Source organism: Typopeltis vanoorti, chromosome 18, assembly GCF_054136105.1.
Source record: "Typopeltis vanoorti isolate ZY-2024b chromosome 18, IOZ_Tvanoo_1.0, whole genome shotgun sequence".
Classification (NCBI taxonomy): Eukaryota; Metazoa; Arthropoda; class Arachnida; order Uropygi; family Thelyphonidae; genus Typopeltis; species Typopeltis vanoorti.
Genome location: NC_143566.1, coordinates 18,004,263 through 18,027,873, shown reverse-complemented (window position 1 = coordinate 18,027,873; position 23,611 = coordinate 18,004,263). Strand labels below are relative to the sequence as shown.

Sequence of the window (23,611 nt, the reverse complement as noted above, 5' to 3'; positions counted from 1 at the left end):
TGTACAGGTGGAAACCAGAGCATCAGAAGCATATCGAACTGATGTTTACATACCTTTGGTTTTAGAGTTTGTCTTCAAATCAGCAACAAATTTCTAACTCACAGATATGAAGTGATGTGTAGTGTGCTGTGTACACGGCACTTGCGCTCAAGTATGTAGCAGTGTATAGACAATGGTGTAATATATATGCAGTGGCAGAAAAAAACAAGTAAAATGAACCTGCTTAAATTAGGAGATACCTGTAGTTAGTATGCTTCCTACTTCAAATTTTCCTGTCCCCACTCACATTACTAATATCTACATCAATCTACCTAGAGCTTGGTCTTCCTCTGGTTCTTTTTTCTCCCATCCTGGCATCAAACACTTGTTTTGCTAACATTTCTTTTCTCATTCTGTTTAAGCATTTATACCTGATGGCTTAGCTCACACAATTCTGAATGCCAGTCATATCATGTTCCTTCGTAATAATAATTTTTTAAAGATTATGCCATCTGCTCGTTCCCCTAATTTTTCTCAATTTCTCATATCTGTAATCTCCAGCCTTTAATTAACTGTTTTATTTCTAACACTGTTCTCAGATCCATAAGTTAAAACTTGCTTGAACATTGCCTTGTATACAACTAGCTTTGTCTTTTGACTAATTTCTTCTTACTCTGCCTAAGTTTTATTCAGTTGACTGTACCATTCTAGCTTTGATAAGTTTGTTGTCTGTTTCTGTATTTACTTCAATGTTTCTCCATTGAGTAAAGATGGATGATGTGCACATGCACAGCTTATCATTACCCTGCCTTAAATGCATTGACTCTTTCTCTACTCACCGCACTCTCAGGCAGTATGTTCTGGTTAGCCTCATGGCCTCTTGTTCTCACCTTGTTTCCACCCATTCTATGAAAATCTCATCCACATTAATACGGTAAATATCCCTTACCAACTTATGTCGTATTTTCTCCCCATGATATTATATGCTAGATCCCACTCTGCAATTTGTTCTTTCAATCTCTCTTCATACTCAATATTTCAGATACCAGAAACCACCTGAGTGAGGTGTTTATGGACTCTTTTCAATATCTCTTCATCTTTATCAATACCAGGTGACCAAATCTGTGCTCAGTAATCTCTAAGGCTTTGATCATCAGCTGCACTATCTTTGCAATTTTAAGAAAATGTCTTAAAAATTATCAGTCCTTCCACCTCTTATATTACCACCAGTCTCAAAATTGCTAACCCATGTTTGCTACCCAAATTTTAAAACCTAACACTTTGCAACATTGAACTGACAACCCTGTTGTTAATTCAGTTTTTCAATGTACTGTTTCATTGTTTCAAATATGTTAACTCCCTGGAACATTCACTCAAAACACATGGTGGCATATTATCAAGGCTTTGGCTTCTTGACATCAAGATTACTCAATTCCTCATATACCTCCTGCTTACTCCCCCATCAGTGGCCCGCTTCCTTTCCCACCCCTCTCAACTTCTGCATGACATTGCCTTCACAAGGATGAAATACCTTTATGAAGTGCTTGCTTAACATCTCCACTGTATTCTCCTTTGTACCATTTTCACTAACCAGTGTCATCCTTCCATAATCATTCTCTCTCTTCCACTGGCAATGTATCAAAAGAACTCCCTGGGATCTTTTTTCCAGATTCATTAAGTAACTGCTGCTCATACTGACTTCTTTTCTTCCATATTGCATGTCTTACTCTTCATTCAGTCATTTCACACCTACTTTATTTAACCTTCTGACCTTTGGAATGCTTTCAGACATAGCTCAAGAAATTCATTTTCTTTGCTGTCACTTCATTCCAATCTATATTGCCATAATTAAAATCTCCCATAATGATCTACTTTTTCTTAATTGCCAGACTAATTTGCCTCAGATATTTCCTGAGCAGGACCCAAGTAGCTTTGGTCTCCTTTCCATCCAATTCTTGATTCCATGATATAGCTGGAAGTCATTCCTGTGCTTGTCATAATCACCAGATTTATAGTTCCACATATATTTCTTTCTCACAGAAGTCCTAATATCAGCAGCCACCACCCAAGTGACCACATAATGGCCAATTTCAATAAATGGAGGAATATTTGACACCTAATTTACAATAACATCCTTTAATGTGATAATCAAATCCAAGACCCTTGATCCTTACATGTCCTCTGTCATGTACTGCCTATGGTAGTTGTCTCTCAGAAACTCTAGAAATTCATTCTCTTTGCTGTCACTTGATTCCAATCTATATTGTCAATATTAAAATCTCCCATAATGATTTACTTTTTCTTAATTGCCAGACTAATTTGCCTATACATTTCTTTCTCACCACCCTCTACATTACAAGGTCTATAGCAGTGCCCACCTAAATATTTCATGCTGTTCATATTTTAGAAAAACCACTACTACTATTTGCTTTTTGATCTCCACCTTGAATGAGCATAACTCCTCTAACATCAATAGCAATTCTCCTTCCTTCCTTCATGAAAAACATCATATTGCTCTTGCTCCATCTATCATCATCATCATCAAATTCCTGCCATGTACCCTCAAGGGGTGTACAGGATATGACAATACTACATGAAAAAATTACATCATTACTAACTTCCTATCTACAATTTTTCTCCAAATCAGTCTGTTAGTTGTCAAGACTCCAACATTATCAGATCTTATATTTCTATCGTCTAAGGCACTTTGTACCGTATCAATCCACCTATATCTTGGTCTTCCTCTGGGTCGTTTTCCTGCCAACCTGGCAGAGAACACTTGTTTTGCTAATCTTTCCTCTCCCATTCTGTTTAAGTGACCATACCACCTGAGATTAGCTCTGCTAACGCATTCCTGGATGCTGACAATGTCAAGTTCCTTCCTAATATCCTCATTTTTAATATGAAATTGCCATTGATGCCATCTGTTCATGCCTCGAATCTTTCTCAGGACTCTCATATCTGCGGTCTCTAGTCTTCGGTCAAGTGTTTTACTTCTGACCCAGCTCTCAGATCCATAAGTTAAAACTGGTTTGAACACTGTCTTGTATACAGCTATTTTAGTGTTCCGACTAATTTCTCTCTTATTCCATATGAATTTATTCAATTGACTTCCCACCATACCAGCTTTACTGATTCTGTTGTCTATTTCTATATTTAATTTACCATCTTCAGTAAAAATCGTGCCTAAGTAGCTGAAATGTTTTACTTGTTCCACAGGTTCTCCATTCACAACACAGTTGATATTTTCAATGATTTTTTGTCTTTTTATTGCTGACCTTCATACCATATCTATTACAACAGCTATTCAATTTAGTCAGAGAATCTTGTAGACTTGTAGCGGATTTATTTAGAAGTATAACATCATCCGCATAAAGCAAAGAGCTGACATTCTCCAATTTTGATACCAGGTTTAATACCACTTTCCTTCATAATGTGATCCATATAGTTAATGAATAACAGAGGGGATAATGTACATCCTTGTCTGACACCAGATTTAACATTAAACCATCTTCCTGTACTCCCTTCAATTCTAACTGCTGACTTGCAACTCAAACAAAGACTACGTATTGCTCGATATAATGCCCCATTGACACCATATAACTGCAGCGTATTGAATAGCTTCTCTCTTGGCACCTTGTCATATGCCTTTTCCAAATCGACAAATCTTAAATACAGATCTTTGTTATATTCCCATGCTTTCTCGACTGTTTGTCGTAAAGTGAAGATCTGATCCTGACAGCCTCTATTTGGCCTGAATCCAGCTTGTTCTTCACCAAGCTTTTCTTCCACTATTCTTCTCAACTGTTTCTCAAGTATACTTGCATAGATCTTGCCAGGAACACTCAGTAGGGAAATAGCTCTGTCATTATCACATTCAGTTTTATTTCCCTTTTTATATATGGGTACTATGAGAGCTCTACTCCAATCATCGGGAATTCGTTCCTCTGTCCAGGCTTTCTGAACTATGCAGTGCAGCCACTGTAAGACTTTTATACCACCAAACATCTGCATTTCTGGTCGAATATCAAATACTCCTGCTGCCTTTCCACATTTCAAGCCTTTGATGGCTTTTTCTATTTCAGGTATGGATATGTATTCCTGACTGCATGCCTGGTCAGTGTTTTTTATCACTGTGCTGTCATCACTGCTTGTTTCATTTAGCAGTTTTTCAAAGTAATTACTCCATACTTCAAGGATATCTTTTTCTCCTGTTTTCATGTCACCTTTATCATCTCTAACTCCTTTTACAGCTCTTTCCTCCATTCCTAAGCTTCTTCAACAACCTCCAGAATATTTTGCCACCTTCTTGAAATTTATTTTCTATATTCTTGCCAAAGTCCTCCCATGACTTTTGTTTAGCTAGTTTTACACAGTGTTTAGCTTTCTTACATTTGTCTCTGTATTCTGTAAGAGTAAAAGCTGACTTATTTGCCAGGAACTTTTGATATGCTTTCTTCTTTTCCTTCACTACCTCTTTAACTTCCTGTGTCCACCAGGGAGTACTGATTTTTTTATCCTTGCACACAACCTCACCACATGCCTCTCTGGCAGAATCAATGTTTTCTTCAGAGTTTGCCACTGAATCTCCAAGGTTTGATTCCTGTTCTCAAACTCTTTCATTTTCTTTTCAATATTCTTTCTGTATTTTAGTCTACAGTTCACATCTGAGAGCTGCTCAACTTTTATTCGCTTTAAAACTTTCTTACATGTTATTCTTTTAATATGAAATTCAATTTTATCCTGCTCAAGACTAAATACTGATCACTTCAAATTTCAAATCCTCTGTATACTCGGGTGTCCTGCATCAGGGAGAAAACATCACTATTAACAACAACATAGTCAATGAGACTTTTCTTATTCCTTGCTTCTTCTCTCCATGTGAATTTGTGCACATTTTTATGTTGGAACATGGCATTAGTAATAACTAGTCCATGTCCTGAGCAGAAATCCAACAGGAATTTGCCATTATTATTAGCTTTGCTCTTTTTTCCAAATTTTCCAAAACATTTTTCTATGTCTCACAATCATTTCCTACTCTGCTATTTAGATCCCCAACAAGGACCAACTTTTCCTTTTTCATTTTGTCAGTTGCTTTTTCTAAAGCATCAAAAAATTCCTCCACTTTTACCTTAGTAGAACCTTCTGTGGGACCCCATAGGCACAAATAAGTCTCATTGTCCAGTTCCCCATTCTCATATTTGCCCACATTACTCTACTTGACACTGACTGCCATTCAAGAAGATTAGCCTCATATTTTGTGTTGAATACTATGGCTACTCCTTCTTTTCCTTGATTGTCATTGCCTGAATATAACATTTTGTATTTATTGCACAGAAAGATCTCACCAGTTTTGGTCTTTTTTGTTTCAGTCATCCTTGTCGATCTGGTACTTATCTAATTCCTCAGCTAGTTCCATTTCTTTGCCATTCAGGCTTCTTACATTGATAGTACCGATCTTTAACTCTGGTGATGTTGAGTTGGGGTTTGTTTTCAAATTTGTTCCAGTAGCTGACTTTTTGCTGTTCGCCCTGGTTCCCTGGCAAAAACAATGGGGGCCTTGTTTAACTGGGCGACGCCCCAGCTGGCATGAAATTTTGTCATGTTGTACCATCATTTTTTATTTTGGTTTAACCAATAAGAATACAATTTGGTCGGCTAAATCCCAAATTGCCAGCCCATCATCGTTCATTCAGTATCAAAGTAGATACCCAACAGGGTGCACCACGAGAAGGTGAGGATTGGACATTAGGTCAGAAACCCTGGTCGGTTCTCCGCATTCCTTTAAAGGCTATGTGGAGGTCTCCTCTCAGTTATACAACTTTGACCCTTAAGCACTCCCATCTATGCCATCCTTATCTAACCATCTCACTTATTCTTAGTTTTTGGGAGAATGAACTCAATCAGTGCAACAGTTTCATTCACCTTATTTTAGATACTTCCAGCATTTGAAAGCAATTATAGTAGCTCATTTCTAGTCGAAGATCCCTGTGCTCCACAGCCTGGTTTTGCTATTCGTAGGAATATTCTGTCAACAAGATCCGAACTAATCAGGGCAGATGCAACTCCTACTACACAAATGGAAACTGTCAGACCATCTTTATTGTGACTGTTCCTCCATACCCCAGACGATTACTCATTTTGTGAATGACTTCCCAAGGTGCCAAATTCACAGTAACCTCCAAGACATCTACAAGGTGACAGATGAAGCCCTGGATTGGCTTTCTGGACTAGAATTGACCTATAGCTGCTTTGTATTCCTTTTGCCATAAGAATAAATAAATTTCTGGTTCTGTAGTAACCAGTCTCTCTGACACACTTCTCAGATGTAACTCTTCAACCCCTCCACCTGTTCCTCTCCATCATCAAACCTACATCCCTTCACTGACCTCAAAGCTTCCCTGCATCCTGTCCATCCTAATTCTTTTCCAGCCACTCTAGCATCCACACTTCTCACACTGTATCTGCCTGTCCACCCTGACTTCCCCCATTTCCCTATCTCATGTTCTTTCTCTTACTCCCTTCCCTTATTCTGCTCACCTCTTCATTTGCAAGCTCCCCCTACCATACTTTCCTGCTCTTCCATATCATATCTTGGTTTCTCAAATTTTCAATTCACTGTAGTCATTGCTATCTCTTCCAACAACAATCTCTCCACTTGACTCACACCAGAACCATTTAAATGCAATTTGTCTCTTATACAGCACCACCCATCCTTCAAATTCATTTCACTCTTTGCCAGAATTCACTCCTCCCTCCTCACACAGTTCAACTAAAATTTATAATCTTTGCTTGCCATTGCAACTCTTGACTATCATACCTGGGCAACACACTTGACTATCTTTCCTCCCACAGTGATTACTTTCCTCAGCAGCATCCTGATATCCATTCTCACATACTTCTTGTTAGCAACCAAATTATTTCTTCCTCCTTTTTCACTATTATTTTTTGTTTTCTTAATCCTCATATCCAGTGCTTCAGTATCTTTGCTCATTCTACTTCCAGGAAAACAAACGTTTTGCATCTTCTTATTCACCACTATAATAACTTAAACCTCATACAGAGCCTTAATTTCTTACATCTTTCACACGGCACCTTTCATTCCAGTCTTCCATGCATATTTATAATTCTTCTCATTTCACCCTGCATTCACTTCTTTCATGAGGCATTCATACACTCTGCCTTTGACAAGGTAGATAGCATGAATACCTCATCAATTGTGGTTTCATGTCTTGAATTACTTTCTCACTAGCATTCACATGCTCTACCTTTTCAGTAGTCATACTATCTTTCTTGTTTGCCTTTCATGTCCACTGTTGTGCAGTCATTTTGCTTATATTTCTTTAACACTACCTTGTAATTTCCTTCAACCACCGCTTTTTTTTTTACCCTCATTCATGTTTCTTTCACTGTCACTCAATCCTTCAGTTTCATTCTCTACAACACTCTTAATTTTTTGCCTTTCACTATTAACCTTCATCACTTCATTTTCCTCTTCTGACATGTCTTGCATTTCTTACACTTGCTCATGAAGCACTTCTGATGCACTCTTGCTTTCATACAACAACCCTGTTCCTGCTCTATGTATATCAGTGACCTACTTCAGTTTGCCTCCAATCCAATACACAGTTTTGCAGATGACAGCACATTGCACTCCTCCCTTTCAATTGATAAACCTTACTCTACACAACTTGTCTCAACCTATAGAACACCAACCACCACTGCACCTCAATTCTGATCTCCAAGCTATCCTCCAGTGGGGTACAGATAACCTCGTCAATTTTGATGCTAATAAATCCCAGTTCTGTCTTATTTCTCACAAAAAGAAGAATTTTTTCCTAGTATTATTTTGACACATCCAAATTTCCAGACAAGATGAGATTTCTCTTCTTGGAGTTACCCTGACATCAAGCCTCTCCTTGCATAAACACATCACAACCATTGCATCTTCAGTTTCTAAAAAAAACTAGGATTTCTCTTTCACTTGAGATGTTACTTCACTCTGAACGGCTGTTAACCTTATATTAAATTAAAATAAAATTATCATTATTAAAATTATTACAATATACAAAATACAAAATTATCACAATATTAAAATAACAAATTATCATTATCGCCACACAATTTAAAAATTTAAATGTATCTTTTCATCTCTCTCTCTCTCTCTCTCCCAATGACCAATCATTTTAAAATACACACTTGTACTCTTGAGGTATTTTAGCTCTTAAATGCTTGTAGGCAAGGTTTACACCCATGTGTAACATGGGATTTGAATCCATAGCCTATCGGCTGAAATTGGTATATGGTGATGCCACTGTTTTCAGCTATAATAAGATCACTGATCCAACTAGTGTTAAGATAACAGTTTATATCTGAAGGGTAAGATTGAAAGTGGATAATCAAAAGCACTACTTCCATCACTTTCCTGAGATGCTGTAACATTTGTTTATTTGTTGTAAAGAAGTGGTTTGAATATCTAGAATGTGAGGAACCCTTATAAGGACTTTTCAACTGGTGTAAGTTAGCTGAACATGTACTGATTGTGGCATAGTTTTTACCCAGAAAAACCGGTAAACTGGCTGGACAACACTCAATTAGTTGCTTTGGGTGTAATTTCATCTAATACTTTATACCTTAACTTGAAAGCTTTCATAATTAAGGTAATTCTCATAGAAAGACTTAGACGTTGGTTATACATGCTTATTAAATAACTTAAGGAATTTACAACGGACAGCAATCCCTCAATTAATGCGCGTAATGCATTCTTTAAAACAGGCGCATTAATTGAAAACACACTAATCAAATATAGTAACCTATGGGAAAATGTATAATTTGTTCCTCAGATTTCTTTTTTGATCCTTAATTTTTTTAATAAAAGAATTAGGGTATGTCTCAGAGCCTTGTTAAAGGAAAACCATGAAGCTGAAAGACAATAAAACATATTCAGAATATAAATTTATTATTCTGCTTCTTAACAAAGAATTAAGCTAACGTAGTTTGGCAGGCATTCTGTTTCTTTTTTTCATATAACTGACGGTATGGTCCTATTGCCTCTTCTGCAAATTTTACTGCTTCTCTCTTCATCAGGGTCTGCCACTAAACATTGATGCTTAAAATCTTCTATTGTACGAAAACTATTTTCAAATTGTTTCTGTGAAACCTCTTTGGGTTTGTCAGTGATTAAATTTTCTTCATATTCTTCAGGATCTTCTCGCAGTGCATCTAAATTTAGCAGGTCGGAATCACTCAACTTCTCAGAATGAGATTTAATTAACTTAGATTCATTTGAAAAGCCTCAAATTATTTGCACAATGTGCAAGAATGTGCTTCCAAAAGGCTCGCATATTGCTAGCAGTCATTTCATTTGACTTTGCGATTTTATAACCAGGCTGAGATTTCTCTGATTTAGCTAGAAAAGTCCTGGAAGGCATTCGCTTCCAAAAAATGGCCGGTTTCATCGACATTAAATATTTGTTGATCACAATAGTCCACTTACACAGTTTTCTTCAAAATCTCTGGATATCTCCTTATCTGCACTAGTAGCTTTACCTGTGATTAGACCATTATTTAGGCTATTTTTCTTTTTGAAATGCTCAAATGACCCAGCACTAACGTGGAATTCTTCTTCTTTTTCATCATTGATAGCCCTTTCTTTCCAGGTTACAAAGAGACAATGCTTTTGATTTGATAAGGCCAGTGTTTAGCATGATATGTTTTTGGTTACAATCTCATACATGTAAAAAGAAGTCTCTCTAATTAAATCATTATAATACTTTGATTTCGAGTGCATGTATGATGAACTTGAAACAGCCTTACCTTTCTCTTTGTATTCAGCAGTTGATTCACTCATTTTTGTGTTCTTCTCGTATCTTTGCTCTGAACTCGCCTTGTTCATTTTTCTTTATTATTTCAAGTTTTTCTTCCAATCAGTTTACTTTTCGAATCATTTTCACACTTCTATTTTTTGCTCACTAATTCTTTTAATCATGATTAAAGGTTAGGAAAATAATTTAAAATAAAAAAGTAAGGAAAACAATTAGATGAGATATGATCAGCAAAATGCTATGTAAAGCAGACGATATAAATTTTGGCAGTAAATTTGGAACATAGTGTACATGGAAATAGTGTAGTATGCCATTAAAAACTAACTTGGTAAAATGTTTCAAATCGGTAACTAAATTATTTCATCCTGGTGAGTGATTTTTTAAAATAGTTAGCCATAAAAAATGTATAGATCGAAAATTTTTAAAATCTGTAACATTTATTTTAAGATGTATATAAGCGCACTAATTGAATTTGGGTATCGAAAAAAAATGACTCGCTAATCGAAAACACACTAATCGGGGGTGCATTAATCAAGGGATTGCTGTACAAAGGATATAAATTAAATTAAACTTTAATCTATATTTCCAATATTTTGGCAATGTCACATTGCCATCTTCACAGGAACTTAAAATAAAGACGTGCATGCAGGCACTAAACACAGTAAACGAGGACGAAGCAGGAAGCTATTGTTTATCCTAAAAGTCCTGATAGTGCCCCCTTGCAGGCTATGTAGGTATTCTTGGCCGTTGGGCTGAAGTTGTTCTGATTTAAGTCTCTCAAATTTGGGGCAGTCTCATGCAACCAAATTTGTTGAGATTTGGCATGTTTCTTAGGGCTGAGGGATTCCATGAATAACTTTTCAAATTTGAATTTACTACGGTGTATTACCGTGGCTTTCTTCCACCGTATTCTGTGGCATGTATCCAGAGCATGATCTGCAAGACCAGAGTGGCTGTACTGGTGAAACCGGATGTAGTCCTTGTATTTTGAAATTCTGATATTTGCTGTCCTGCCTGTTTGGCGAAAGTAGGACAGCTTACAGCTGTCCTACTTTGGCAAGGAAAATTCTACAAACAAATAGAGGGGACAGCCATGGGTTCACCACTCTCCCCACCCTTGGCCAACTTCTTTATTGAGACTTTTGAAAAGAAAGCCTTAAACTCTGCCCCACAAAAACCAACTATATGGCTTCGCTATGTTGATGATGTGTTCTCTATTTGGCCACATGGCTCTGATACACTCCTCTCCTTCCTAATACATTTAAACAACCAATACCCCAGAATCAAGTTCACCCTGGAAAAAGAGAAAAACAACTGCAACTGCCTCCCTTTCTCAGACACACTAGTCACCTGCCAGCCTGATGGAACCTTGGTTTTCTCAGTTTATAGAAACCCCACCCATACAGTATTAAAACACTTAAGGAATTGAAAAACGTAGTTAAGAATATAAATTAAATTACACTTTAATAAATATTTTCTGATATTTCGGCAACGTCACGTTGCCATCTTCTAAAGGAACTTGCAAAAAAAGTTACGTGCACGTAGGCACTACAACACAGAAACTGGGAATGAAGAGATGAAGCTATTGTTCTCCTAACAGTACTGATGGTGCCCTCTAGCGGGCTAAGTAGGTGTTCTTGGCCGTTGGGCTGAAGGTCTGCTGATGTAGGCCTCCCAAATTTGGGGCAGTCGCATACAACCAAATTTGTTGAGGTTTGGAGAATTTCTCAGGGCTGAGGCTGATTCCATAAAGAGTCTTTCAAATTTGTATTTGCTACGGTGTATCACTGTAGCTTTCTTCCACCGTATTCTGTGGCATGTATCCAGAACATGGTCCGCAAGCCCAGAATGACTGTATTTATGAAAACGGATGTAGTCCTTGTGTTCCGAAATTCTGATATTCGCTGTCCTGCCTGTTTGGCCAAAGTAAGACAGTTTACAACTGCAAGGGACCTGGTACACACCAGGTAGGTCTAGGGGAAGTGGTTGGTCTTTAGTGGAGCGGATAAGGGATGCCAGTTTTCTGTAAGGTTTGTAACAGGAGGTCAGGTCATGTTTTTTTAAGATTTTGGTAATCTTTTCCGAGGTGCCTCGGATGTAGGGAATGGTGATGGATTTAGAGTAATCCTTGTTGTGGAGGGGGAGGGGTATACCACTGTATATGCATCTCCTCTGTCCAAGATATTTTTCACCTTGTTATAGTACATAAGTAAGTTAATGAATCATGATCTCCACTTAACAAACCCATGCTGATAACCCACAGAGAATGCTGCCGTTATCAACCCATTTCTATATCCTATTTCTGACCAATCTCTCCAGGACCTTCACCACAACTCTAGATATATAGACCAGCCTATAATTTGAAGCTACAGCCTTATCACTGCCTTTATGCAGTGGAACAATTTTACCCTCCTTCCACTCCCTTGGAACCTGTGCTGTTGCAAAACTCTTATTAAGCAGGCATGCCAATGCTACTGCCAGTTCCCTGAAACATTCCCTTAAGATGCGTGGTGATATGTCATCAAATCCTATCACCTTATTTAAATCAAGGTTATTTATTTCCTCAAATTCCTCCTGCTCACTCACAATTAAGCTATCTTCTCCTATGTCCTCTTAAGTTCCTCATGATTCCACCCTGATCAGGATGAAGCATACTTATAAATTGATCACTGAATACCTCAACAATGTCTTCTGCAGCAGTTACCATTCTACCAATTTCATCCCTTAACTTCATCTTTCCATGATCATTCCTCCTTCTACTTGCCACATATTTAAAAAAATTCTCTGGGGTTTTTCTTAGCCTGATTTGCCAATTTCTGCTCATACTCTACTTTTGTTTTCCTTACTAATTGAGTCACTCTCCTAGATTGTTCTTTATATTCTTCATGTGACTGATTACCATTATTCATCTTGTACTTCCTCCAACGTACTTTCTTTTTCCAGATTTCATGCTTAAGCTCCATATTCATCCATTTTACACCTACCTTATTCAGTCTTTTGGCCTTTATGATACGTTCGTACATTGATGCTATTATGTATTTCTTTGTAAGTTCCGATGCAGCATTTATTTCCTTACCGCTCAATTCCTCGTTCCATGTTATGCTCAAAGCTGTCTCCTAAGCTTGTCATAATTACCAGCCTTATAATTCCACATATATCCTTTCCTTGCAAAAGCCTGCATATGACTAGCCACAACACAGGTGATTATCTCATGATCACTCTCAGCAACTGGAGGAAAATGTGAAACCCCCTTTAGCAATTACATCCTCTGATGAAATGATTAAATCTAGAACTCTTGATCCTTGTGTGCCTTCCTTTATATGCTGCCTGAGATAGTTCTCTCTCTCAAGAACTCGAGAAATTCACTTTCCTTATTCCCAAATGCTATCTCTTCATTCCACTCTATACCATCATAATTAAAATCACCCATAATAATTACCCTTCCTTTGTTCACTAATCCAAGTTGTTTATACATTTCTTCATCACCACCTTCCACATTCCCAGGCCTATAGCAACATCCAACTAAATATGTCTTCCTCTCAACCTCCACGTTACACCACACTGCCTCATAACCATTGCCACTATTTCTCCCTTTCATGTCTACCTTATGTGGACTTAATTCATTAATTCCCCTGCTATTATTAGAAATATATTCCAGTGAAACAGAACTGGATCTCTCTCTCTCTCTCTCTCTCTCTGAATGGACTCACTGATAGGAAGTAATATACAGCACACAACATTGTCCCAGTTTTTGGTGAATATAGTGATTGAAGTAACTGGTTTAGTCTTAACTGTTTTCCATTACACAATATTTAACTGAAATTTAGTATGTTGGTCAGAATAAGGAAAAACTACGTATGTCAATTTTTATCATGGTTATCCTTGACCACCCCTTCCTGTTGGTTTTTCATCTTCTGAACCTTCAGTAAAGAAGTATCTGCTACTTGCTTGCCTATCTGTTCTTAGCTGAGTGCTGCAAAATTTTTTCTGTCTTGTAAGACTAGAATTGCAGCCTATTAACTTAAGTGCAAAACTGTGTGTGTGTGTGTGTGTGTGTGTGTGTGTGTTTTAAAGAGGTGACTTACTTTCTTATATCATCTTTTGTTTTAAAATCATTTATAGAATATGTTTGTGTATAATGAAGGTTTATTTACCCATAAGAGTTATTTCAAAAATAGTAATGAAACCATAATTTCATATTTAGTTATTTAGTTAGTTATTCTTTTTGATATCTAATAATTGAATTGTTTATCATTTTAGGGAGAATTTTGGCCTACTTGTTCTTTGATGTACTTTGAAAACAAGAAAGTGCGTTATTTGTGGGACATTCTATCCAAGCAATTTGTGCCACTTCGAGGACTAGATAGAAGTCTTCCATGTTCATATTTTCATCACCAGAGAGGTTTATCATCTGCTGAACAGGCACTGCGGTAATTATATACTATGTGATATATAATTTTATAGAAAGTAAACAACATAATTTGATGGTATAGTGATTTCACCGTTAGGATTATTACATGGGTTATAGCTGTTTATAATTTTGTGTTTTGTTCTATGTCTTAAGGCAATTCATTGCCCATTTTTAATTTTTTTTTTTTTTTGCCTGAAAGTGGCCAGAAGAATTTTGTCCAAACTGAATATTGAAAAGTATCCTGGGCCTGAAATTGCATTTCCTCAATCGTGCTGAAACTTTCTGCTCCAGAGTTGGCTCCTTTCCTGTCTGTTTGATATTGTCATTATATTTTCTACTGCTCTAGTGGTATCTCATCTGAAGCTTGGAAATTAGCCTATATTCAATCCATTCCTAAGGAGCATAGGAAGTCTCTTCCATCTAATTGCTGTGCAATATCACTCACTTCAGTACTTTCTGAAGTAATGAGAAAATTCATTAACGCTCAACTTGCTTGCCTTCACTACCTTGAATCTTCTCCACGAAAAAACAGTCACTAGTATGGATTCCACCATTGCTGATCAACAGATGATCTTGCTTGTGCTATCTACCTTTGGACATATACCATGGATGCATATTACATGTGAAGCTGGATTGAATTTTATTCTCAAACTTTGCAGTTAATTTCCCTTCTATATAAATCATTGTCATCTTTCTCATTTAATAAGCTTTGCACTACATAAATCACCCAAATCCTTGGAATATTAACACCTGCAATCTTAAAATTTCATCTCCAAATCATTCCTTAATGCGATTCTGATAACATTGTTATTTTTCAATGCTAGTAAAATAATCTTATTTCTCTCAATAAAAAACTTTTTATTGAGAGAAATAAGGGAGATTACCTTGACATCATCTGTATGTGTCTGCTTGTCCATCTCTCTCTCCCTCTCACTTATGTTCTGATATATATATATATATATATATATATATGAGGTGTGGCTATTAAATAATGAGACAAGGTGCATTACGAATTGTGTACTTGTAGTAGTAGGATGCGCTTGCACCGTGAATGACTTTGAAGGTTCTAGAAGGAGTTGAGATATGCATTGTTCACTGTCACTCATAGTTAGTCTGCAGGCAGTTATAAAAGAAACATGACCTCGTGTTTCTTTTATAACAAAAAAGCGACCTCATGTGAAGTCGCTTTGGAATAATGTCTAACATTAAACTCAAGCAGTGCATTAATCTCAAATTCCTTGTGAAATTGAAGACATCACTGACTGAATGTTTGAAACTGTTACAGGAGGTGTACGGTGATAATGTAATGTCACATGTGCGAATGTTTGAATGGCACAAATGCTTTGCTGAAGGTTGAGAAAATGTTGAAGATGATGAATGACAGGGTCACCCTGTCGTGGCAGGAACCGTACAAAACGTTGCAAAAATTAACGAAATTGTCTGCAACGATCACCGATTAAGCATTTGGATGATAGCAGACGTGGTGCACATTGATAAGGAGACCATACAACAAATCTTGCATGAGCAATTGAACATGAACAAAGTCTGCGCCATAATGGTTTCCAAAAACTTGCGTCAGGAGCAGAAAGACACCTGGAAACAAATTTGCACTGACATCATGGAATGGTTGACAGCAGAGCCAGACTTGCAGGAGAAGATCATTGCACATGATGAGATGTGGATTTTCCAGTATGATCCAGAAAGAAAGAGACAATCGATGCACTGGAAAACTCCCACATCAACGAGAATGAAAAAAAGCAAGAATGAGCAAGTCAAAACTGAAGGCAATGCTGATCGTTTTTTTTTTTTTTATATATCAATGGCATAGTAATGGTTGAATGGGTACCAGAGGGTCAGACAGTTAACCAACATTATTGGATTCTCCATCAGGACAACACTCCAGCCCACAGTGCACTGTCTGTAAAGCAGTATTTGGCTGATAAGAAGAAGATCCCAGTGTTGGACCATCCACCTTACTCACTGGACTTAGCTCCATGCAACTTTTACCTTTTTCCAAAGTTGAAATCTGCATCGAAGGTCACCCATTTTCAGTCAGTTGATTAGGTAAAGGAGAAAACGGCAGTGCTACTGAAGCAGATAACACCTGATGACTTGGCACTGCTTCCAACAATGGAAAATTCGTATGCAACGGTGTATAGATAGAGGAGGGGAATATGTTTAAGGGGATAACAATTAAGTTGTACAATTGTAATAATAAACCACATTTTTGCAACCAGTCTCATTATTTAATAGCCACACCTTGTATATATATATATTTATGAAGAATTAAATGACTAGACCGAGATTTAAGTAAAAAGGTTTTAATATAAACACACTACTAGTTTCGGCCTGTAACAGCCTTCTTCAGGTGACATTATAAAAGAATTAAAAACACTAAACATTGAGGGTTAAAAGACTATGAACAACATAGACAGTCTTTATACATAATTAGCATGAAAACGTTGTAGTTGTATTTGAAGCTGTTCTTTCGTTTGTTGCATTGTTGATAGAGTGCGTGCTTGCTGCATCACGTAAACGGCAGTACACGATTACAGCTGAATGACTATCTGAGAGGTTGTAGCTTAAGTTATTTAGATGAACAGGATTGAAGATGATTTCTCTAGATTCGACAATTTTTCTCTCTATTTCGTCACTGCAACGGAAGATGTTAATAGATTTTTCCCAGCAGACTTTGTGACTTTGGTTATCATCATTAGGATTAGCCGAGAAAAGGATATGACTTGATAATGCACTCGCTCGCTGTCTCTTGTAAGTAATGTCTCTCATGTGTTCTTCCATACGCATTTCTACAGATTTGTCTGTCTGCACAGTCAGTCCCATCATTTCCCTCCTCATAAGCTTGGAATAATTTCCACCTTGGGATATAGAGCCTGTTCTCTTCTTGATGACTCAAATGAACTTCTTAGAGAAAAACCATCTGAAAACTTCTTTCGAAGTTAATGGATATTCCAAGAAAATCATTGACAAATTCCTTCTTAATCCTCCTAGACATCACTCAGAAGAAACAAATAGATTCAAAGGCAATATATCTATTCCTTACATAAGTACTGTTTCACATAAATTAGCAAAAGTTCTAAGAAAATACAATATCAGAACCTTGTTCACTCCACTTCCAAAGATCTGTTCCTTAATTAGCCACCCAAAACCTTGTCATCATCAACTCAAATACCCTGGTGTATATAAAATATTATGTGATTGCGATATTCCTTATTTTGGGCAGACAGACAAATCTGTCGAAATGCGTATGGAAGAACACATGAGAGACATTACTTACAAGAGACAGTGAGCGAGTGCATTATCAAGTCATATCCTTTTCTCGGCTAATCCTAATGATGATAACCAAAGTCACAAAGTCTGCTGGGAAAAATCTACTAACATCTTCCGTTGCAGTGACGAAGTAGAGAGAAAAATTGTCGAATCTAGAGAAATCATCTTCAATCCTGTTCATCTAAATAACAACTTAAGCTACAATTCCCAGATAGTCATTCAGCTGTAATCATGTACTGGCGTTCATGTGGTGCAGCAAGCACACACTCTCCCAACAATGCAACATATATATATATATATAACAATGCAACATCCCAACAATGCAATATATATATATATATGTTATAAATACATTAAAAATATTACAGTAATATGGGAGACCAGAGAGAATGCAGCAACTATCGTGGTATCTCTCTGCTCAGCCTGCCTGGAAAAGTATGTGCTAGGTGCTTGGAAAGAAGATGCAGGAGCATAGTTGAGTCAAAGTTCCAGGAAGAACAATGTGGCTTTCATCCTGGTAGAAGCACAACTGACCAAATCTTCACTTTAAAGCAAATCTTGGGAATATGCCAAGAATGTCTACACATGTTTTGTGGACTTGGAGAAGGCGTATGACCGGGTTCATCGGGATAAGCTTTGGCAAGTAGTACAGTAGTAGTATGGAGTGGATGGCCAACTATTAGCTGCCATCAAGTCCCTGTAAACAGCACAAAGTCTGAACCTTTCACAGTCTCCATTGACCTCTGCCAAGGGTGTGCAAAGAGGCTCCCCCAACAGGCCCTCTTTGCCAAGCCATAGGGTAGGTGGACATGTTTGGGAGTCCCACCAGAACACCTGAGCTTGGTGGCAGAGGATCGTGCCCATTGGAAGTCTGTCTTACAGCTGCCCCCACAACCCAGTTAGGAAAGGTGGGCCTTGAAGATGAATGAATGAATGAATGACAGCAACAATATCACATTGTATACCCCAAGGTCAGGAGGTTAAAGTTAGTAGGAGTTGGATGGTTGAGTAGTATCAGTAAGCATGAGCTGCAAAAAATAAAATGTTGTGGAGGATATATAAGGAAAGAGGTGACTAGCTAACTCATGAACAGTACAAGAATCAGTCAAGTAAAGTGACCAGCATGGTAAGGAAGGTAAAATCGGATTACGAGAAGAAATTAGTTCAACAGGCCAAAGGAAATCCTAAGCAGTTTTTTTCATAATAAGTCAAGTTGGAGGAAGAATGACTGTGGAAGGATAACTTTAATGAGTGCATATGGTAGAGATGTAACAGAGGTGGCTGAAATTGTTGATCTACTTAGTGATCATTTTGAAAGGATAATCCAAGTGAAGCTATTGTTACAACAGAAGTGACAGGGACTGATGTGAGAACAGAGGTTGATGAATTGGAGGTACTTAGAATATTGTAGAATCTGAATGCAAATACAGCTATGGGATTGGATGAGATATCGGCTTGCATTTTAAGAGAATTTACAGAGCAACTTGCAATGCTTTTGACTAGGTTGTTTAATTTAAGTCTGTAGTCTGTCTACTCTCTTGGGACTTTGCTTTTATGCAATGAAAAATAATTTCATTGCATAAAAGCGGATCTAAGTCTATATTAGAAAATTATAGATCAAATCAGCGACGGTAAAATACTGACAAAGTTGGTCAAAAAGAGAATTCAGGAATGGATGGATAAGAATATTATACTCTGAGGAGCAGTATGGATTTGTGAAGAGTAAGTAGGTCATGCCTTAGTAATCTATTGACTTTTTATAATATAGTGACTACTGAGTTGGATACCACATGGAACTTTTATTATGCAAATTGCAACAAATGGGGATGGATATAAAACTAATACTGTGGATAAAAGGGAGGCTGATGGACAGATACCAAAAATAGCATATGGAGGAGTATGTTATCAGAATCCCAGAATTCAGACGAAGACAGGTGACTAGTGTTGTGCCACAGGGTTCTGTGCTTGGACCACTGCTGTTTAATTTGTACATAAATGATATAGGAAATAATTTGCAGAGAAGATATTCAGTTATTTGCTGATATGCAAAGTTGACATGTTTACTTGGTTAGTGAAGAACACTCTAGCAAGCAGAGATTGGTAGAGCCTCTGCTACTAATGGCTCACGCAAAAAGTTAAGCAAGTTTAAGCATGGTTAGTAGTTGGAAGGGTTCAGTCATTCGATGCTGTTGGCACACTCTCCCTTGATGAGTCTTTGGACTCTCTTCAGGTGTCACTTAATAATAATATAAATCCTTAATACTATCACATCTGGATTACTGTGCTTAGGTGTGGTCTGATGAAACAGCTGTAAAAGACCTGACTCAACAAATTAACACAGCCTGTGCAGCAGTTACTACTTCCACAACTACTCTCAGGCCTAACCACTTGCCAGAAGATATCATAAACCTGATCAGGGGCAAGAAAGAGGTATCACAATACCCGAGCACCACAAGACAAATGAATCCTAAACAGACTCAACTCTGCAGTGAGAGATGCCCTTAAATCACATAGAAGTCAACTTTGGGAAGAAAGATTGACTTCTATGTCTCCTGACAACCACTCCATATGGAACCTAATCAGAAAGATCAAAAACGAATCTCTTCCCCCTCTCCATATAGATCTAGGCCTCATCCACACTGATGCAGATAAAGCCAAAGCAATAGCAGAAAATTTAGATAAGCAATGTAAACCCTCATATGAACATCTAGACTTTGATGACATCTACAAGATCCACAGACATGTCAGAAGTTCATTAAAACCTTCTGTAACATGCTCCAATCAAATTGCACCCACATCACCAGCAGAAATATGATATAATCAAGAAACTAAAAAACAAAAAGGCTCCTGGACCTGATGGCATCACCGACAAGGTGATAAAACTACTACCATGTTTAGCTATAGTTCATCTGACCAACATAATAAATTCCATCCTTCGATTTTAACATTTTCCTGCTGGAATGGCAGATATAATTCCAATTCATAAGACCAGAAAAGACTCGCACCTGTCTCAAAGTTACAGACCAATCAGTCTCATCTCAAATCTGGATAAAATTGCACAGAAAGTTATTCTTAACAGATTCCAAGCCTCTGTACAAAAGTTAAACAGTGGGTTCTGTCAATTCCATAGTACCACACAACAAATATATAGACTAGTCAAATACATCTCCATTGGATACAATTGACATCAATGCATTGGGGCTGTTTTCCTTGACATAGCCAGTGCATTTGATAAAATTTGGCATTTCGGACTACTATATAAACTGATCTCAACTGGAATATCATTGGAAATGATTCACTTAATCCAAATCATATCTTTTAGACAGGCATATGCAAGTTAAGATCGGCAGTGTGCTAGCTATGCAGAAACTCATCTTGGCTGGAGTCCCACAAGGATCCCTACTGGCTTTGCCACATGGAGACTGAAAGTGAATCCCCAGAAAAGCATAGCCATGCTATTCTCCAGAAGACTGATGCTTCCTGAAGAGGACATCTTCTTATTCAACACAAAAATCCTATGGCAAAGAGAGATCAAATACCTTGGTGTACTGCTGGACAGAAGGCTGACTTTCAACAGCCATATCAAGACTCTCTGTGTAAAGACATCAAAAGCCATTGCCCAGCTTTATCCTCTGATCAACAGCAACAGTAAGCTGAACACCAGAATCAAACTACTTATCTACAAATTGATGATCCGTCCTATACGCTTCTGTGGCTTGGAGCCATACTGCTGATACTAATATTCTCAAGTTACAACGTGTACAAAACAAATGTCTATGAATGATCCTAAACGCACCATTGTACGAAATGTGCAACTCCATCGGGACACAGACGTCCCCTATATTTACACTTTCATGCAGACTATAGTAACAAAGTAATTCTCAAAAGCATCTGTGCACCCTAACAAATTGGTTCAACTTGCTGTAAATTATGATGCAACAGACTACTACTTCAAACACAAAAGACCAAAAGCCATCTTAAACTCCAATTCTGATGTTTAATCTTCAAGCCTGCTCAGGGTGAGCAATTGGCTCATAAATTTTTCCACTCACCATTTCCTTACCAGATAGTTGGGAGTATGAAAAGCATTTGCTTCACCCTTTATGCCAGTAATGTTGATCGTTGATCGGATCTGGCTCCCACTGATGAGTCCTCAATAAAGGTTGAAACTGGCATGAGTAGTGGTCCTTCCCATAATGCATAGCATTATACATGTGTGTAAGGATATGTGCCCTGCATTATGGGATACTAAGGCAAGACAATTGATGTGAAGTCATTAGCCTTTGTATGTAAGTAGCCTAGTCATGAAGATACTTCATGTGCAAACTTGGTTTGCTTACGCTTGGATAAAGGATGAAATCAAGAATATAATTTCTTGGCATCTTTAATTTATAGTATAACCAAGTGAAAAAAACTTTCAGCGATAGATATTGTGTTGATAGTTTGGGTCTCCTACTATGAGTTTTTGGACTCCATGGAGGTGCCTGTATAATAACAATAATAATTATTGTTATTATAACGATGATGTATCAGATATCTTGTATCTTATATCATGTATCAGTGATACATGAATACCACAAGTACAAATTACAGTACAAGAAATGGAACAATAGAACTTAGCAGAAAAAAAACTTCAAAGCTTTAGTAACCAATAATCAATTAAGTCATAGATTTAAAAAAAAAACACTCATATTAGCAGTTTGTGTAAATGCTATTTCCCATAAGGGAGATAACATAGACCATCAGATCTGTTCAAATCAGGATAATTTTAATACATTACACCAATGCTTGAGCGCTTTCTTTATAAAGCCATTCCATGAGAAGTCTCCTGTGCCATATTTCTTTGTTTAGTGGAGTTGTCATGTTTTACAGTAACCAACAGTTCAGGTTCTTAAAATTTGATGTATGTTTTTATGTTCCTCATGATGAACAGAGGCAATTCTTCCAGAATATACAAAATATGATGCACAAGAGCAAGGAATCTGCTGGATACCTGGAAAGTTAAATGAAGGATATTTGGGTTTATGTGATGAAGAAAAAAATGAAGACATTTTCCAGTGATTTTCACAATACCAGATTCCTTGCTTTTGTTGCCTATTATACTTCGGATAATCTGGAAGATCAGCTTCTTTTAGTCACTAGGAACATAAAATGTACATCAAGTTTCAGTAACCTTGAACACTCAGGCCTTGCAGAACATACTGTATCCACTAAACAGGATCCTTTGGCAGAATACATATTGTGTGTGAGAGAGAATTGATTCCTTACGGAATAGCAGTTATAAAGAAAGTTGCAAAGCATTAGTATATCATCCTAATCAAATGGATCTGATCACCTCTGTTTATTTGTCTTACGAGAAATAGTTCTTCTACTGCCATTCCTGGTTTTTTACTCTAGGAATTCATTAATCATTAGTTATTTTACTGAATCGTTCATGGTGCATTGTGGAATTTTTTGGTTAAGTTGTATGTTATTCTGTTTAATTTTTTTTTGTATTGACATTGCCTATGATACATGAGTGAAAATTTTACTAATAATTAATTTCATGTAAGTCAACTGTTGTAATTTGATGTAATTATGTCTACTTATATTCTTATTTTAAAACAGATATTACGAATAATTTTTAAAGGTACCTGTGGCATGACTATAAACAATAAATTACATGATAACCACAGTAATCAACTTTAATGAAATGAAAGTACAGATATTTTGTACTGAAAATAAATCAGAGAAACGGGAATACAAGGTACATACAGGCAGTCGGTGGTTTACCAATTAAAAACAGTTGCCCCATGAAATTAATAGAAATTAATATTAATAAATAATATTATTAAAAACTATTTTTGATACATAAAATAAGAATTTTCCAATCTGAATCGGAACGATTGTCTCTCTCTCCCAAAAGTTTGGGAGATTCTTATTCTCTGTAACTATCAAAAACAGTTTTTAATAATGTTATTTATTAATATTAATTTCTAGCACGAGACAACCATTTTTAATTGGTAAACCACTGATTGCTGTATGTACCTTGTATTCCCTTTTTTAATTGCTTGTTTATATGCACTGATGATGATGTACTGTTATTTTCAGTACGAAATATCTTCACTTT

At 37.0% G+C, this 23,611-nt stretch overlaps 1 protein-coding gene across 6 annotated transcripts in view; it reads left to right on the top strand.

Moving 5' to 3' along the window:
* Nucleotides 1–23,611, top strand: part of LOC150096516 (polyamine-transporting ATPase 13A3-like) — a 751,182-nt gene that overhangs the window by 191,715 nt on the left and 535,856 nt on the right. For all 6 annotated transcript variants that reach the window (XM_090407885.1, XM_090407886.1, XM_090407887.1 and 3 more), the window contains one exon: nt 14,064–14,233. In XM_090407885.1, the coding sequence (XP_090264011.1) occupies nt 14,064–14,233 (170 nt within the window). The remainder of the gene's footprint in view (nt 1–14,063; nt 14,234–23,611) is intronic.